At 39.9% G+C, this 18,843-nt stretch overlaps 1 protein-coding gene across 15 annotated transcripts in view; it reads left to right on the top strand.

Moving 5' to 3' along the window:
* Positions 1–18,843, top strand: part of PBRM1 (polybromo 1) — a 56,411-nt gene that overhangs the window by 24,954 nt on the left and 12,614 nt on the right. For all 15 annotated transcript variants that reach the window (XM_032120499.1, XM_032120496.1, XM_032120497.1 and 12 more), the window contains 12 exons: positions 2,119–2,395; positions 3,210–3,315; positions 4,522–5,164; positions 6,045–6,256; positions 7,046–7,231; positions 8,063–8,220; positions 8,696–8,962; positions 10,342–10,487; positions 10,779–10,936; positions 11,610–11,793; positions 12,980–13,190; positions 15,608–15,809. In XM_032120499.1, coding sequence (XP_031976390.1) covers positions 2,119–2,395; positions 3,210–3,315; positions 4,522–5,164; positions 6,045–6,256; positions 7,046–7,231; positions 8,063–8,220; positions 8,696–8,962; positions 10,342–10,487; positions 10,779–10,936; positions 11,610–11,793; positions 12,980–13,190; positions 15,608–15,809 — 2,750 coding nt within the window. The remainder of the gene's footprint in view (positions 1–2,118; positions 2,396–3,209; positions 3,316–4,521; positions 5,165–6,044; positions 6,257–7,045; positions 7,232–8,062; positions 8,221–8,695; positions 8,963–10,341; positions 10,488–10,778; positions 10,937–11,609; positions 11,794–12,979; positions 13,191–15,607; positions 15,810–18,843) is intronic.

Here is an 18,843-nt window from a genome sequence, read left to right as displayed (position 1 = left end):
CATCTTTCTTTGGTGTTGCTTATGACCTTCAGCTTCCTGGGTATTTGTTTCTTGTTTTGTCAAAGTAACAGCAGTTGTGGGGGGAGGAAGGGAATGGAGTAGAGCATCAGTAACGAGTCACTAAAGTGCAATCAACTAAGTGCAACAATGTCCACTCATTAAAAATCTGCAGAGAGAAAATACGAGCATGGATTTAGGAGGTGGTGCAGTGTAGGGATGCTGGGAAGAAGAAATGTAGTGGAAAGGAAAGGCAGACCACAGAACCAAGTAATCAAAAAGGAACAAATTGCAAAAATTGCTAGCTTTGTGATCTTCAGATTCAAAAAGAAGTACTAACCTAATCAAGCAAGTCAAATTGTCATTGGTGTCCTTTTAACCCCATGTTGCTTTTGATCACCTTGTGCCAAATAATACTGAAATACTTAAAAGGAAAAAATCTGTCAGGCCGTGTCATCTAAGAACAATGAAAGAGGAAAGAGAACAAGGGATTTGCCATGTTCATAGGCAAGGGAAATCAGAATGATGCCTGAAGAGAACCTGGAAACGCTTTTGATGTTGTCAGTTTGATACTTGTTGTCCATTTCACTTGCTGAATGATAGCAAGGAAAAGAAGGTTGTAAATGCTGCTGGTCACAGAAGTGAAGCCATGAGAGGAATTCCAAAATGTTGCTGGAAAAGGAGACTAATAACCCATGCAAAATTCATCCCACTGGGGAAATAACAGCTACCCAGAGGAAAGTTGTTTGACTGTCCCCTTTTATGTATCAAATGCATCACCTGAATCTTGAGTATTGGCAGGCCTTTTGCTATTTCTGCTTTGGTTTTCCTTTGCCTGCTTCTGTTGAAATGAGTGAGAAAAATCTGGAAACATGTTAAAATGGGGAATTTGCCAGCATGTCTATGTTCTGGCATTGCTCACTTGCTAGTGTGAACAACCAACCAACATTTGCCAACAGTGGTAATGTTTAGCCTAGAGAACGTATATTTTGGGTTTTCTTTGTTGTTAGTTTTCTTTAGTTATTTCACTGCTCTCACCAAGGAGCAAGAGTTATCTGAGGCATGAGACTATGCTGAATTAGGATATTTTAAATGTGTGGGGAAAAGATCCAGATGATGGAAAATCTGTGTTGCAGTTTGGTTTCTTACAGGTTGTACAGGGATATTTTGCACATTCTGCAGTTGAAGGTAGTTTTTGTGGTGGTTGTTGCCTTTGCAGATAATATAATAGTCAAAGTTACAACTACCTGAATAAGTCTTAAGGAGATTGCAGCTTTGAAGGCTGTTTACAGGTGCTTTGTATTGAGTGTATTGCTGAGTGCCCCAGTATCTGAGCTGAGACTATATATTATTGACATAAATTTTCCTCTCCCTTATCTGATTTGCTTATAGGCCATGTAATATGTGTGCAGGGAGCCATGTACTGTTTTCTGACAAGCTCTGTCAGATTTCTTGAGACAGCCATAACAGCTACACACAGGATGACTGGAAAGTTTGTGGAGGTAGCATGTACCATTTCCTACCTGGGTTTGCAGTTTTGGTGAGCTTCATTGACTTTGAACTTCATTTGGATTGACAGATAATTAACCAATTCCTTCTGCTACATCCTTGATGTTCTTATTTGGTACTGAAGAATGTACAGAATTACTCTGAGATAAATAGCTCATGTCTTTGGTATTCTGTGTTCAGCAGAAGTAGTCTTGAAGGTACTGGCTGGAGGTTTTTACCCTGTTCACTCTGGATCTCGAGCTCTTGGATTCAGATGCCTGATTGACTGGTCTGTTTTCTCTGCAGCTGGAAAGTGCTCAGAGCTCCTTTTGGCCTTTGAAAAATGAGTTAGTTGGTTTATTTTGTAGAACACTTAACTCAAGGTCAATGAGAGAACAGTCATCTCAAAGAGTCATTTCCTGTTTCAGTATCAGGCTCCTGGTTGGTTATGATGCTGTCATCATTTGCAAATTCTAGTGGACTGTATTAATATTGAAATTCTTGTGTGTATTTAGGTGGTTGTGGTTGTTTCTCCATGGCAGAGGATAATGTCATTGTGATATTAGTGTTGGAAGTGGGGAAAGGAGTCCCTGACATTTATTCTTTTCCTTTGTGTTCTTCTTAACCTGACAGTAAAAAGAACATACGAAAGCAGCGGATGAAGATCTTGTACAATGCGGTTCTGGAAGCTCGAGAGCCAGGCACGGGCAGGCGGCTCTGTGATCTGTTCATGATTAAGCCATCCAAAAAGGACTATCCAGACTACTACAAAATCATCCTGGAGCCAATGGACCTGAAGATGATAGAGCACAACATCCGCAATGACAAGTACGCGGCGGAAGAGGCCATGATTGAGGACATGAAGCTCATGTTCCGGAACGCCAGGCATTACAACGAGGAAGGCTCCCAGGTACTCACTGGGGTCAGAGCCACACTTCTCTCTGCTGCTTTGCAGACACAGACTTCTGTTAGGATGGTTTCACTTTGACTATTACTTGTATTATTTGTTGTAATTGTTTATTGGACAAAAGTAGAAATTCTCAGAACTTCTGAGAAAGGATGTCTTAGAAGGAAACCAGCTTTCTTTTCATGGAAGTGGAGAGTGTGGGAGATCAGACTAGAAGACCTCACTTGTTTAGCTTAACAAAATGAGTCTGAAAGGAATATGGTTTTCATCTACAAGTATTTTGTTGGGTGTGTCTATATAGTAATGTTTCTCAGGCAGCAAGAATGACATGAAACAGGGTGGTGGTAAGAAATCTCCAGCTGTTTCTGACAAGAAACTTGATCAGCTGCTGCACAAGACTTCATCACCAGGATTGGACTTGAAGACCCAGGACTGTTCTAGTCCTTGGTACCTTGATGGAATCACAGTAGTTCAAGGGGTCTTTCATTGCTCTGCAGAAGGGTTTGAGGAGGAATTTGATAACACAGCTGCCCCTTGCCATTTTGTAGTCTTTGAAATAGAAATGCAGCTTAATTGGATAATTTCTTCAACATTTGTAGCTCTCTGATTTAGATGCTGTCATCAGTTCTGCTTTCCTTTGTAAGTCAGTTAAAATGAAAGGCTTATTTCTCAAATGTACACCTTAAATAAATTACTCAGTTTTGCTTTCAGCTTTTCCAAACTCAGATTTAAGTGTTTCTTAGGAGCTAGTTCTAAACTAGTCTAACCACAGTAAACCTTGTTTTGGCTGGATTTTGATTACTTTACTGATTAATAGGTATACAATGATGCCCATATGCTGGAAAAGATCCTAAAAGAAAAAAGGAAAGAGCTGGGACCCTTGGCTGAAGATGATGATGTTGCATCCCCTAAACTAAAGCTAAGTAAGACAACCTTGTGCATTGCCTTGTCTCATTTCAAAACTAACAACACAGTACAGGTGAACAGATCTTCCTTTTAGAATAGACATATTCTGCACAACTGTTAACACTGACAAGGAAAGTAGAATTACATTTTCAAAATCTTGACAGCAATGGCATGTCTTTATTATACAATAGAATTAAGTTGTTGCATATAGTGTTTTCTAAGAAAAGTAACTTTGAAGAAAAAAGACCTGGGAATGTGTGGAATGAGTGAGATTTAGTCAGGTAGTGTTATTCAAATGTTAGATGGTGCACGATGTGCCCAGTAAAGTAAAGGGCTTCTCAAACTGAGCAAATCTCTTAATTTCCTTGGTTGAATGTCTGGGATTTTCACAGAATGTTATAAAAAAATGTGAACTTGGTTTGATAGATTATTGAAAGCTATGAAAAACTTGGAAGTGAAGTTTCCCATGTCTGTTCCTAGAGCTGTTGCCCTTACAAAGTTGCTACTACTCAAATCTTATGCTCTCTTAATATGTGTTCAGAACTGAGCAAACTGAGAAGGATAAAACTGCACAAAAAGCCTTAAAGAAAATAACTGCACCCAGTTCTCTTGCAAATTAAATGTGTAGCTCTTAGGTAAAGTACAGGTGTAGAGAACTCTCAGGTAGAGTCTGTACAGTGCAGTAACAGAGATCCTGAGTTAATCAAAAGGCCAACCTGATAATCCCATGGGAGGCCTTAATTTACATTTTACGTGTAATAATCCTTTCTAATTTGCCATAAACATGTCATAAAGAAATCTGATAATATTTTGAATACTTAATTTTCGTGATAACAAAACCCCTGTGATGACTGGATTTTTAACAGCTGCAGGGAGATATTCATGTAGAGCTGTAAGATCAAAATGAGTTTAGAGGACTTTGTTAATGATGTTAGGTAGGAAAAGGTGTTTTCCGTGCTGAAGCCTGAGAAGGCCTTTGCCAGGTGGAGCGTGGAGCAACATATTCTGTGTTTGCCAAACAGAACATTAGAAAAAAAACTATACAATTATGAAAAATAAGGGAAGCTGCAGCCTGGGATGGGCTCCATGTTGTGAGGCTTCTGCTCACACCATGAGGTGGTTCTTCCATGAGCAATTCTCCGGTTTCCACTGGAGATGGACAAAGAAATGTTCCAGTTCTCAGCTTTGTAACTGTAACTTCTTTTTTGTTTTTGTCATCTTAGGTAGGAAAAGTGGCATTTCTCCTAAAAAGTCCAAGTACATGACTCCAATGCAGCAGAAGCTGAACGAGGTGTACGAAGCCGTGAAGAACTACACGGACAAGCGCGGCCGGCGGCTGAGCGCGATCTTCCTGCGGCTGCCGTCCCGCTCCGAGCTCCCCGACTACTATGTCACCATCAAGAAGCCCGTGGACATGGAGAAGATCAGAAGCCATATGATGGCAAATAAATACCAGGATATCGACTCCATGGTGGAGGACTTTGTTATGATGTTCAATAACGCTTGCACGTACAACGAGCCGGAATCTTTGATTTATAAAGATGCCCTGGTCCTGCATAAAGTTTTGCTTGAAACTCGGAGAGAAATAGAAGGAGATGAGGATTCTCATGTGCCCAACGTCACTTTGCTGATTCAGGAACTTATCCATAACCTTTTTGTGTCTGTTATGAGCCACCAGGATGATGAGGGCAGATGCTACAGTGACTCCTTAGCTGAGATTCCTGCTGTTGATCCCAACTTCCCAAATAAACCTCCTCTGACTTTTGATATTATCCGAAAAAATGTTGAAAATAATCGCTATAGAAGATTGGATTTGTTCCAGGAGAACATGTTTGAGGTACTGGAGAGGGCACGGAGAATGAATAGGTGAGCAAACCCTTATTTTTCAGGTATCCTTTATCACGAGTTTTGCATTTAATGTTAAACAAAGGCTGAAGGTTTTTTAAGGTGTTTGCTTTCTTTGATATGGGTGTTCAGAAAACTAAATCTCAAAAGCTCTGTCAGGTCTTCAGTGGAATGTTTGCTTCCATTAGAAAACAAGGAAGGAGTTAGTTTTCTGCCAAGAGATAATTTTGACAGCAATCATCCAAAGGAGCACCTTATGAAAAACAGGTTTCTGCTAACTTTCATACTGAAAAAATGAAGAGAGCTGTTCACTAACTGCTCAAACAATGACTTACTCTTTTGGAGCAACCACACTTGGATGAATTATGGTAACACCGTGCACAAAATATAAACACTTGCAACTTCTTGTGGTATTTTGCTTGAATTCAGTAGCCTTTTTGGGAATGTGCAGGTGAGAGCCTGACTGTGAAGGAGAGGAAGTAAAAAATTATCTTAAAACATCTACTAAGAGGAGTATGGATAATTAAAATAAGTCAGTTTTGTTAATAATACTGTTATTACTCAAGTTTTTAGAAGTTAACAGATTGTAGAGGTCCAGTGACAAGTAGCCTTGGTCACACCTTTGATTTTCCTGGCATTTCAGGACTGGTGTGTACAAAAACACTGGTTTGGGTAAACTATAATGCATATTGACAGTGGACTAACAGGTGAAGCATCACTTGATGCTTCATGGCTTGAAGTCAGTCTCTGCTGCTGCTTATGAGTAAGCACAGAAATCTCCTGGCAGAGTGATGATCAGTTTTGATTGATCACAAAGAGTGGTGATTGATGGGTGTGTTTAGGCTCCTGCTTGACCCTGCACAAACTGTGTCTTTGCCCTGTTGCTCATGTTTTTGTACAGGACTGATTCAGAGATCTACGAGGATGCAGTGGAACTTCAGCAGTTCTTCATTAAAATTCGAGATGAACTGTGTAAAAATGGAGAGATTCTGCTGTCACCTGCTCTCAGCTACACCACCAAGCACCTTCACAATGATGTAGAAAAGGAAAAGAAGGAAAAGCTGCCCAAAGAAATAGAGGAGGATAAGCTCAAAAGGGAGGAGGAGAAGAGAGGTAGCTACCTTTTTTTCACGAGTTTTGAATGTACTAAATGAAAAATGTACCCACAGGTATGATGTCTACGTGAGCTTTGCCTGCTGAAAGGGCCTTAATAGTCTGCTTGTCCCCCAGTCTTTTATTTCCAGGTTATGAGACATTTATTTTGATCCTTATCAGCCAGATCAGAGGGCTTTTAAAAAGAGATGTAGGTAGGTATTAACCCTATGTGAACTCCTTAATCAGAATACATTGGGGTACCAATATTATTTCAAGGATATTGTAAAAGAAAACTATAGTTTTTTACTTGAGCTTTCTGCTGATAAAAACTTAACAATGAATATTCCCATTGACCTTTTAGTCATTTTCTTTTTGACAAGTACTGGTGGTGTCTATGATCATGCTTTTAACACTGCTAAAGAGCTGAGGTTTGGTAAGCCTTTTGTGTTTTTACTTGGCTACTGTGAGTTTGAAGAGGAGTGGGCTTGCACTGTTTTGTAGGGCATGAAGCCTACCCTGAAGGTCCTTTATTTCACAGTTCCTGGCTATTTCTGTCCATGCTCCATTATACACCATATTTAAAGGAGTAAATAAGTTCTCCAATTGCACTTTTCCACAGAGAGGAGTAGAGCTGTTGGCAATTTTGTCCTTGAATTATCTTTCTAACATGGTTCATCTTCCCTCATAGATGTCAGCAGCAGTAAAGTCTGGTTACTCCAGGCTCAGAGTGAGGCACTGACATCAGGAATCTTGCCTAATATGGAAATGTGACATTACTAACATCTGGTTTTCCCTTCTTGAAATAAGAAGCTGAAAAGAGTGAAGATTCCTCTGGATCAGCTGGGCTGTCAAGTTTGCATCGAACCTACAGCCAGGACTGCAGCTTCAAGAACAGCATGTACCATGTGGGAGATTATGTGTATGTGGAGCCTGCAGAGGCCAACCTGCAGCCTCACATCGTCTGCATTGAGAGGCTGTGGGAAGATTCAGCTGGTAAGGATGTCCTTACTGCAGCAAAACAGTAGAGTGAAACTTAGTATTTGAAGCTTTCAATTTAATATTTTTTCCTCTGTAGATGTTACTTACTTTATTTGCAGAACTGTTTGGACCAGTGAGTGTTTTTTGTTGTTGTTGTTTCTGAGTTCCTTTATTCTAAAAGATATTACAAATAGAATAGAAAATTCTTGGAACAGCATGTGCTCTTTTTGGTGTTCATTTCTGCCTACCCTCAAACTGTAAACCTTGCAGGGATGGGATTCTGAGTGGGATGGACTCCTTGTAATTTAGGTGCAAACTGCTTTTCTGTGCTGAGAAATCTGAACCAAATCTGGGCACAGGTTTCCTTTGCTTTAGAAAAATAGTACATATTTGTAACTTCTTTATAAATCATTGTTTTCAATTTGAGTTTGTCACCATGTAATTTGTCATACCATAAAATGAAAGAAATAGTTCTTAAAAAACTTAAAAGTTACCTGAGATTCTTTAAATAATCAGGTGATTGTTGTGTGGACTTTCAAGCCATTTCAAGGCCTGAAAGTCAAGATCTATGAATAAGAATTAATTTCTCCTTTATTTTGCTGAGTCAGGTTTTATTGGAGAGATAATACTTGGCAGGCTTTTTAAACCTGGTTTTTCTTTCCTGAAAAGTTTAATGAATAGTGCCCTGTTTAAAAGCAGGTTGCTCTTAATATAAATGACTACCTGGCTATTTGATTAATCAGTCAATCTCTAATTGTTCTTACTTGGCTCATGCACTGGAGAATGTCATTTTACTTTTTTTTCTTTCTATCTCCCCTCCCTTTTTTTTTGTTTTCTATTTTAAAGGAGAGAAATGGCTCTATGGCTGCTGGTTTTATCGACCAAATGAAACGTTTCATCTTGCAACTCGAAAATTCCTGGAGAAAGAAGTTTTTAAAAGTGATTATTACAATAAAGTTCCTGTTAGCAAAATTTTAGGCAAATGTGTGGTCATGTTTGTCAAGGTGAGAGACTGTTCAGGGTAAGAGTAATTTATAAAATAAGTAATGCTTTCTGCTATTTCCTGTAGAGCTGTAGGCACTCTAACAGAGACATTCCACTAACATCTAAATAAAATAGGTGGGCTGTTTGTATTTTCCTTTGCTTCCTGAGATACGTGGTTCACCCAGGTGATGGAGTTTCCCTGTGCTGGTTGATTTGTGTTTATGATCACTCCCAACTTGGTGAGTGTGTCCTTTTTCCAAGTCAAAGCTCAGAAATCTTGTGAGGGTGATTTCAGGCTTCAGATCTTGTACTTGTTAATGCACTGGCTTGGTAAATGAATAAAACCTAATTTTTCTTACATGCCAACCTGTACTGAATTAGCTCCTTCTCCAAGGGTGGGATTTCTTGTAACTGAAACCATGAGAGGGAAGTTCACTTGTGTCTGTGGGATGTGGGTGTTGCTGAAATATTTCATATTTTTTCTTCAATCCGCAGGAATATTTTAAATTGTGTCCTGAAAACTTCAGAGATGAGGATGTCTACGTGTGCGAGTCGCGCTATTCTGCGAAGACAAAGTCTTTTAAAAAGATTAAACTGTGGACTATGCCTGTGAGCTCTGTCAGATTTGTCCCACGAGATGTGCCCCTGCCTGTGGTCAGAGTCGCTTCTGTGTTTGCCAATACAGACAAAGTAGATGAGGAGAAACACAGTGAAACACTGGAGGACAGTAAGGTGGGAGAAAGTATCCTTCATCTTGAAAAGGTACGCAAGGGGAACGTTGATTGTATTTGACAGAAAGAGAATGACAAAATATTAGCCCTCATGGCTTGGGTTTCACCACATCCAGACACAGTAAAATAGAAATGAATATAATATTTCTGTTATAAATGGTATTATAGACATTTGTAAATAAACACAAACAAAATGTAAATAGACATAACAGATAACAATAAACTATGTAAATGTTTGTTACATTCAACAGCCTCTTTCCTGTGATCATGTGAAGGGCTTGGTTGGGTTTTTTACCACTCCAGAAAATTATACTTTTACTGTAAAGCCTGCCCTAAGCCTAAAGAACCAGTAGAACTAAAAGAGTAATTTTAGTTCGTGGCTGTGCTGAAATGCTTTATTGTGTAGCATTTCACTAAAACAGTCAGTAGCTAGGCAGCAGTAAATAATACATAATATTCTGTTGTTTGTGGCCTGTTTGTGCTTGATAACTAGTTTCTTGTCAAAATGCTTAAGAGTATTTCTGTCCAACATAGTAGATAAAATGTTTCATTTTTTTTACCTTGAGTGAGAAAATAAATAAATTTAGGTAAACGTATTAAAATAATTAAAATTTAATTAGTTGTATCTGAAATAAATTTAGAGCCATAAAAAAGAGAATCATAAAATATCATAAATCAGAAAAATCTACTTTGCCTTGAGTTCTCTAACAGAACCTGAGAACACAGTACCCAGCACACCCGTTGTCAGCTTTTGTCAGACACTTAGTATGTGTATTTATTCACATCGTGACAGAAGATGGAGTTAATTCTCCTGAGAGAACGAAAACTCATAGGATCTTTTCCTTCCACACCTTGGGAGACAAGCCTGTGTTTCCTTGGCTTTCTGGAATGCCAGGCTGAAAGACGAAATGAGGAACAATTTGAGTTTTTACTAAAAAGTAAGAAATTAAATAGGGCAGATCAGATGGCATGACTTTGCAAGCAATACATGGAGTGTTCATATTGTATAAGAGAGTTGAATCATTACGTTTTTTTGTCTGTTAGCTTGGCCATATATTCAGTTCTTGCTTCCTAAGCACATTAGTCTGCTTTAAACCATCAAAGCTGACAAGGCTTGGCTTGGCTTGGCCGGTTAACTTTGAAGCAGCAGAACAAAAAAGGACCTGTAAATTGCTATTCTGGCAAAATTAGAGCTTTGTGAAATAGGAAAGCTTGTGGCAGACATGGAGGGCATTTTTGACTTTGTAGTTTTAATTCAGGAAACTTTTGCACGTGCATCTTTGCTTAGTGCTTACCTGCTATTGTTAGCATAAAGATAGAGCAAAGCCTTTCACTGGTACTTGGCATCTCTTTATTTCTGTGCTTGATTTTCCTCCTTTCACACGTTTCTAAATGCTTTTTCTTCTGCAGGACAAAGAAGATGTTCCAGTAGAAATGTCCAATGGAGAACCTGGTTGCCATTACTTTGAACAGCTCTGCTACAATGACATGTGGCTGAAGGTTGGGGACTGTGTCTTCATAAAGTCACATGGGCTCGTGCGGCCTCGAGTAGGAAGGTAGGGGCAGCTTCTTTGTTTGCAGTTTGCAGCTGTAAAAATAACTTGGACAAAAGAGGGGCTGGTTGCAAAAAAATATAAAAGAGGATGGGAAAAAATGTGAGTGAAGTGTTACAAGCTCTTGATAGATTGGGGTGGAAGTTTAGCTGCCTAATAAAAACCTGGTTCAGTTGTACAGTTGTAATTGGCTCTTCTGTACTCATTTTCTACTGATGGTCTTCCTGAACATCCTGCTGCCTCATTTGGGAGGAATGGCCTTGCATTTATGTTGCTGGTTTGGTTTCTTTCCAGAATTGAGAAGATGTGGGTGCGAGATGGAGCTGCATATTTCTTTGGTCCAATCTTTATACATCCTGAAGAAACGGAACATGAGCCAACTAAAATGTTTTACAAGAAGGAGGTGTTTTTGAGTAACTTGGAGGAGACCTGTCCCATGACTTGCATTTTGGGTAATTATTAACAGCTTTAAATCTGATGGACAATTTCTTTTCATACATAATCTGAAGTGATTGAAGGCTGTGTGTAGGCTTGATTCCAAGTATGTCTTTTTCATTGAGGGAGGGAGGAGAGATTATTCAGTGAGTTTCCAGTGTGCATTCCTGCCTATGGGACCTCTGGTGAGAATTTTCACTATAACAAAGCTTTTTTACAATAAGGGAATTGCATGTATGATATAAAAGTGAACATTGTTTGCAGCCAGAGAACAGAAAACTCCACTATTCTTGCTTATTAATATAATTACTCCAGTACATATTACCTGGGAAGCTGAAAGGAGGAGTAGGAGGTTGAAATCTGATTTGTTGCACAAGGTGATGGCTGTGTACTTTGTTTTGGAGTTATGATGCTGTGATAAATACAGTAACTGACAGCGATCATGGGGGTTTGTTATTTTTGTGGGTTCTCTAGTTCTTTAAAAACATCCAAAAGCTGCATTAAGTTGCTGTAGGTTTCTTGTGAGTGGCATCATTTGGTTGGAATATCAATCGATGTATTTTCCGTAGTTGCGCCAAATGCCAGGCATCTTCAGGCTTACAAGACAGGCAAAAAAATGGACTTTCCACACTTTCAACAAAAAGCCTGCAAGTGTGGCTGCCTTCTTACCCAGCTCTTTCATTTCTGCAGGAAAGTGTGTCGTTCTGTCATTCAAAGACTTCCTCTCCTGCAGACCAACAGAAATCTCTGAAAACGATGTTTTTCTTTGCGAGAGCCGCTACAACGAAAGCGACAAACAAATGAAGAAATTCAAAGGGTTGAAGAGGTTTTCACTCTCTGCGAAAGTTGTAGATGATGAAATATACTATTTTAGGTAAAAATGTGAGGGGAATGAGGGGGTCACATGAGCACTCTTTTGGATTGTGGTGGACTGGCAGCTAAGCCCCCACCCAGCCTCTTGGTCACTGCCCCACAGTGGAGTAGGGGAAAGAATCTAAAGGGCAGAAGAAAGAAAAACTCCTGGCTCAAGTTAAAGACAGTTGGAAAAGTGAAGCAAAGCTACATGCACAAACAGAGCAAAATAAGGAATTAATTCCCTACTTTCCATCAGCAGGCAGATGTTTAGTTGTTTCCTGGAAAGGAGGGCCTTGGCACATGTGATGGTTACTTGGAAAGACAAGTGCCATAACCCGGAATGTGCCCCTGTCCTCCTCCTTCCCCCAGCTTTTATTGCTGGGCATGGTGTCACACAGCATGGAATATCCCCTTGGCTGATTTGGCTTAGCTATCCTGGTTGTCCCTGCTCCCAAATCACTGCCCAGCCCCAGCCTGCTGGGGCACAGAGTGGGGAAAAGGAAAGGCCTTGATGATGTGCCTACAACAGGATGTGTTAGCCACAGTGTTGTCTCACAGAGCCAAAACACAGCACCACTCAGCTGCTGTGCAGGGAACTAACCCCATCCCAGCCTGACCCAGGACATCCACAGAAATCAGAGGTGTAATTTCAGCTAACCAGCTTTCAGCACTCTTGGGAGGAAGTTCAGATAGCATCAGTCTTTTTATGTTTGTTTATGTTATGGATGTTTGCTTTTTCTTCCCCTTACTTTAAGAAAAGTCATTACTTTATCAAGTTGGTACGTTCTCTTGGATATTGTGAAAATACTTAAGTCCTCAGTATGGGTCATGAAAATCTTTTGGTGAACATTCATATTAATAAAATAAAATACTAAGTTCTAGCTTAAGTAAAATGTGAAATCTAAGGAAGATGTAGTGTTAACTGCCTTCTATTGCAGAAATTAAGTATTTGTATTGAAATCCCCTTCTAACTCATAAAAAATCCTTCTAACAAGTGACTGGAATGAAACACTGGCCATAGACACAACATTAGTTCTGCTCAGGGTTCTGAAAGGAAGCACAGGCATAGCTCAAGTCACCATTGTTTCTATATTGCTCCATCATAAATGAAGAAAAGTTGATTTTCTCTTCAAAAATAAGTTCTTTCTCCTGTAAGGTATGAGTGTGTTCTCAGCTGCTTTTTGTCTTCCTCCTCCACCTTCCAGAAAACCCATAGTTCCTCAGAAAGAACCATCTCCTCTACTGGAAAAGAAGATTCAGCAGCTGGAAGCAAAATTTGCTGAGTTGGAAGGAGGTGATGAGGACATGGAGGAGATGGGAGAAGAGGAAGGTGATATGACTGAAACGCCTTCTATGCCTCAGCTTCAGCCCCCCTTAGCCAGTGATTTGGATATAATGCCTTATACTCCACCACAGGTAAGGATTTTCCTTCAGGAACCCTTAAACCTTTATATTCCACATTCTTTTCCCAATCCAAATGAAGAAAGGAACAGTAACATTTTATCATATACACACAAAAGATTTATATTTCAGTCTATGAGTATATGGAATAAATTACACAAAACAGTTTTGGCATATCCAATATGATATCCAGATGATAGTGTTTAATTCCATTAAAATATTTCTAAAGGCAATCATTCAGCTGAGGAAAACCCAGGATACATTTCTGTATATTAGTGTTGTTTCTAACAATAACGTTTTCTATGACACTTGTTCAGAAGTATCAGGTCTTTATATAAAATTCAAATATAAACTTTCTTACACAAGCCCTGGGATTTGTGTAACTGAGTGTGGAAGTGGTGTGAGGAACTGCTTTAGCTGGAAATTCAACTAACCAAAAAAGTTTGTTTCCTACTGGATTAAATCCTTTATCTCTGTCACCACACTCCCACATCCCAGCTAATGCCAGTCTTGAAGAGACAATGGGACTGATCTGCTGGGAGCAGGAGGGAGTTTCAGACACTGGTGACCAGCAATGTCGATTTCTGCTTCATTACACTGCAAGGATGTGACCCCGGGGTAGAAATGTGTTTGGATGTCATGAAAGAGTTGCTGAAGTTGAAAGCTTTTGCCTGGTTTAAGTGTGATGTTTGCCATGTGGGCAGCCACCAAGTGCATCCTCCCTTGCAAGGTTTCTCACCACTCTTGTTTAATGTGCTGAATTTTATAAGCAACATGAAAACTCTTGAAGAGTATTCCAAATAGAAATGGAATTTTATCTAGCAACTATTAAATCCCAGAACTTTTAAACTTTTTTTTTCTCCTGCCAACAAAGGAGCTCTTATAACACCTAAGGATGAGAGGAGACAAGACAAGTGAATATGTGGTATTGTGGGGCTTGACAGATAGGTGGGTGATGCTTTCCTGCTGCAATTTGCTGTGAATGGAGTCAAAGTACCTAAAAAAAAGATGGGCAGTTTCATTCTTTTCTTCAACAAAATGGCTGAGAAAAGGCATAGAAAGGGGGTCCTGCTTGATTTCTTCTTTGAGCAAGTCTGAAACTAAATAAGCAGTTATCTGACTGCGTTGGAAAAGACTGTTCCTTTGAAACTGTGTGTATGGGAGATGTAAAAGAACAGAGAATGCAAGAACCAAATTTGGAATTCTTATGGTTTCTCAAAGTCTTGTTTGCCCTTCCAAACTGGTGGGTAGGCTTTTCCATGAGATTACTGTTACCCAAACTGGTGCAAGAACTATAAAGGCTAGAACAGCTGGTAAACTTGTAGCTCTCTATTTGCAGATGTATCAGAGGCCAAATATAGAATTAGATTTCCTTATTTTTGATTTGAGAACTCTCCATCTGCCAGAGCGGGCTTGCCCAGGAAGTCAGGATGGAATTGTATGTATCCTGTGTATCATCCCAGACCCTGTGTGGAGTTTTCTTCACTTCATCCACACAAGTTGTCTTTAGGTTCATAATGAAAACTTTGCAAGTTAGTACAGTGCAGTTTAGAATCACATTTAAGTGGGCCTCAGTTCATCTTGCTTAAGTTGATGAGCATCTTGGTATCCCTAAAACTTTGTTTTTTAGCTGAGAGAAGAGTGTTGAACTGTGGGGTCAAAGCAGCAAGTAGAAGGAATCAGTAACATGGTCAGAATTTCAGGAGAGGAGGGAAACAGTTGAATATATTTTTGTTTTCTTTTTTGCCTCCACCAGGTATTTGGAAACAATGACACTTTTCAAGATGTGACAGATTTGTAACATTTAGGGTATGAGAAAGGCCTTTTGACGGTTTTGATGTGATGATACATTTATGGGTGTTACTGGTCAGACTATGGATGAATTATGGTCTCCTGTGACAAATACAGGCGGAAGGGCCTTCAAAAAGGGGTTCCAGCTGTGGTATCTCACTATAGAGATGTCAGAATAGATTAATTTTTTGATGGCTAAAAACATCAAGGAGCTCTCACCAGGAGCATCCATAGTAGGAAAAGCAAAGGAGCAGAATTTTTGTTACTCATCAACATAAGAACATGATGTGAGCCTCTTGTGCAGGTAAACAGTGATCAACAATAAACTGGGCTTCGGTTTTTCAGGGAGAAATGGCTACTTGCATAAAGAGATGTGAACACTGGAGAGAAAGGAAAGTCTGGCAGGCAAAATAGCATTTAGAAGGTGGAATGAGGGAGAGTGAGGTTTGCAAAGGTTGAGGAGGAAGTGGGGAAGCATTTTCCTAAAATGTGTGATGGCAAATAAAATATTTTACTCAACTTGTGTTGGCAATGTCTCTGAACAGCTCAATGGATGAAATCTGTGACATAACACAATTCCTTGTGTTCTCTTCTGGCCTCCTCTTTTGTACACTTGTGGTCATAACTGCTTTTTCTCACAGTCCACTCCCAAGTCTGTTAAGGGCAGCACCAAGAAGGAGGGATCAAAAAGGAAGATCAACATGAGTGGGTACATCTTGTTTAGCAGCGAGATGAGAGCTGTGATTAAAGCTCAGCACCCAGACTACTCCTTTGGAGAGCTCAGCAGACTTGTAGGAACTGAATGGAGAAACTTGGAAGCAACAAAGAAAGCAGAATATGAAGGTAAGTAAAAACTGAGATGCTGAACTCTTTTCTGCCTTTTTTTCTTTCTCAACACTTTCTGTTGTTCAGATGACAGGCTTAATAAAAGAAAATATTTATGTTTGTGTTCTGGACGTACCTTAATGAGAAGTTCGCATAGAGAGATGACTGAAGAGGAGCAAAGAGCATGTTTCAGTTATGTAGAGCACAACTGATAATTTAAATGTCTTTGCCACAAATAACCAAATTAACAAAGACCAAGAAAATGGGGACAAGTTAGAAGTAAGGGGGCATGAAGCCCCTGGGCTAGAAGTCAGTTGGAAAAATATTTTGTGAATGTTTCCTTAAGGACTGGGGGGAATTTTGGACAAGAAGCTCTTGAGAGCTGTAGCAGCAGGTAAGAAAGGCTTATAGGGGAGTGGGGAAAAGTTCATTATTAACAGTACTTAGAGTCCTAAGAGGCTTGTACTGTACTGTAAATATGACTTACTGTTCAGTACAGTATTAATCAACTGTTGTAACTGATTTTATTGAGAGATTTCATATCCTGAAGTAAGCCTAGGAATATTTCATAATCATGAGATACTTTAGACATATCTTTTGTCCCTTTCCTCCCTTCTTTTCCTTGATTCCTTCCCTCTCCTTTCTTTGCCTCCCTCCTTTTCTTCCCTCCCTCCTTTCCTTCCATTCCTTCCCTCCCTTCTGATAAATAGTCATAGTGTTTTAACTTTTATTTGATTAAAATAAAACACAGCTGATCTTTAACAGCCAGCCCTTACCCAAGCCAAATACATGGGTTTAACATCCATAGTTATTTCTCTAGTTAATAGCATGTCAACACTATTAGCTACTGTATTGATGCAATTTTATTGAAAGAAAATGCTCCTTTGGATAGGAACATTTCAACACCCTGGGAAGTTATGGCCCAATTAAGTTACAACTTTGAAAATGAGATTTGATAGGTTTTCCGCACACTCGTAACTTAAAGGCAGCTTTGATCTTGAGGCTGGAAGCTTGCATGCTGTCACTGTCCACTCTGAGCCACTTCAGTCCTTTCTGAATTTTCAGTAGCAGCTCTTTGCAGTTCTGGAGGGTAACACAGCACTCTTTGCTCTGTGCAAGTTTGCTTTGCAGATGCTGCGAAGGGAAACGGTAACGCTCTTTCTTTGTGAGAGTACTGGGGCCTTCTGTAGTTGCTTCCTTTTACACCCTTCTAGGTGCATGTATGATCTTTTTATTGGCAGATCCCTCCTTTACAGCCTCATCCTTCAGCAGGAGGATGGCTGGCATGTCACTGCTTCCTTGCTTAGAGCAGCTTAAAGTCCTGCCCTTCTGCAGGAAGGCTCTGTTTGTCCACTGTGTTAATGATTGTCTGTGTACTTCCATTTTAATCTTCCTTCTCAATTAAAATTTTCCAAAGCTTTTGGGGTTTGAGCTGTAGTTTTCCTGGCTTCGTGTCTACCCCGAATTAGACTTATTTTTGCTTCTTTTTGAGGGGTTGGGATGCGGTGACAAAGTGTCCAAACTGTGTTTGCTTACCATATGTGGAAGGAGAGAAACTCCACTCCTTCCACTGTGAGGAGACAAAATTCATGTGTTCCCTGGTGTGGATGTGAGCCATGGAGCAGGGAGTGGGCATGGTTTGACACCTCAGTGAAAAAGGGCTCTTCCGTTTTCTGGTGAAAAGTAGTTTACATTTTAGATCTATTTTGACCCACTGAAAATTTCATTTGGTTTGTGTGCAGGGTATTATTTGGTTTTTTAGCAATAGTTGAGTAAAGAAGAGGCTGTGTTGGAAGTGCCTGCATAGCTAGATAAAGTAAAATAAAAGAATGCATGGGATTGAGGGAAAGGCCTGTTTTAAGGAAAAACTCTGTTCAAAGCAGAGGGTCTCTCTCCTGTCTCTTGAGATGTGTTGGAAATGTTTGAATGATCTCAAGTCCTGGCCTATGTGATTTGGGTTTAGTATTGAGTATTAGGGTGAATGCTCTAGGCTGAACTTTCAGATACCTCCTGCAGTTCCCTTTGGCAGCGTTACTCCATTTGTTAGTTCTGTGGCAGTCAGGGCATGGATAGGGGCTAGATAAAACTTAAGTACTGTCCTACGTTGGGTCCCTCTTCAAACCTTAGTACTCTGAAGTCTGATAAAGCTGAACACTTAACAGTAATTTCTCATTCATCAGAGTGTCTCTTATGCTTTTGTCTGACCTTTTTTTTTTTTAGCTGGTCAAAAGTAGGTGAGAGTCAGAACAACTGCTTCATCTTTTCCCCAAGTGCTTGCTGTGCTCTGGAGAAGATTATCTCATTTTTCTGCTTCAGGATCTACCTTTAAATATCTTGTGTATTTTGTGCTCAATCACATCTAAGTTGCCTGTGTTAAATGTAGGAGTTTCTCTGCGTCGTCATCACTCCCTGTGATGCCATGAAGATTTTTTGCCTTTTCTTTTATACCCCTGTTATACCTTTTTTACAACTTCTGTATTCTTAGTGCTTTTTGCCTACATTCTTGGACTTGTTTGTCAAGCTAAGAGACTAAACATTTGAGGAGCTTCGTAGCTAGGGATCAGTGTGCCCCAGACCCCGATGCCCTCTCCAGAACACATTCTGTAAACTAAGATAGAACCATCCAGGGGAAGGCTCCTTGGGGAGGGGGTCTCACTTGAGCCTCTCATTAGAGAATCTTTGATAGATATGCTAATTAATAAAACCTGTAATGTTATACCAGATCTTTTTGGGGGGGGTATTTGGCAAGGTGCATTTTGATGCATATGACCTGGACGTGTGCACCTAAGGATCCTTAAAATAAATACCAAGGTAAAATTCCTTTTCCCCTTCTAACCGTGTTTGACTCTTGATTTTAAGACCAGGAAAAGGCATCACCTGAAATTGCAGAAGTGGGAAGAAGGAAGGAGGTGCCTTTGGAAATGAAACTGGTCTTTGAGTGTGTGGAAGTAGTGCTAGAAGCTGCACAAACAGGTTCTAGAGGAGTCCAAAGTGTGATAGACGTTTGAAGTCATGTCCTAGGGGAAGCGAGTAACACTGGCAGGGTGCATAA

The sequence above is a fragment of the Corvus moneduloides genome, chromosome 11, assembly GCF_009650955.1.
Source record: "Corvus moneduloides isolate bCorMon1 chromosome 11, bCorMon1.pri, whole genome shotgun sequence".
NCBI classification, from domain to species: Eukaryota; Metazoa; Chordata; class Aves; order Passeriformes; family Corvidae; genus Corvus; species Corvus moneduloides.
This window is presented reverse-complemented; position numbering and strand designations above follow the sequence as displayed.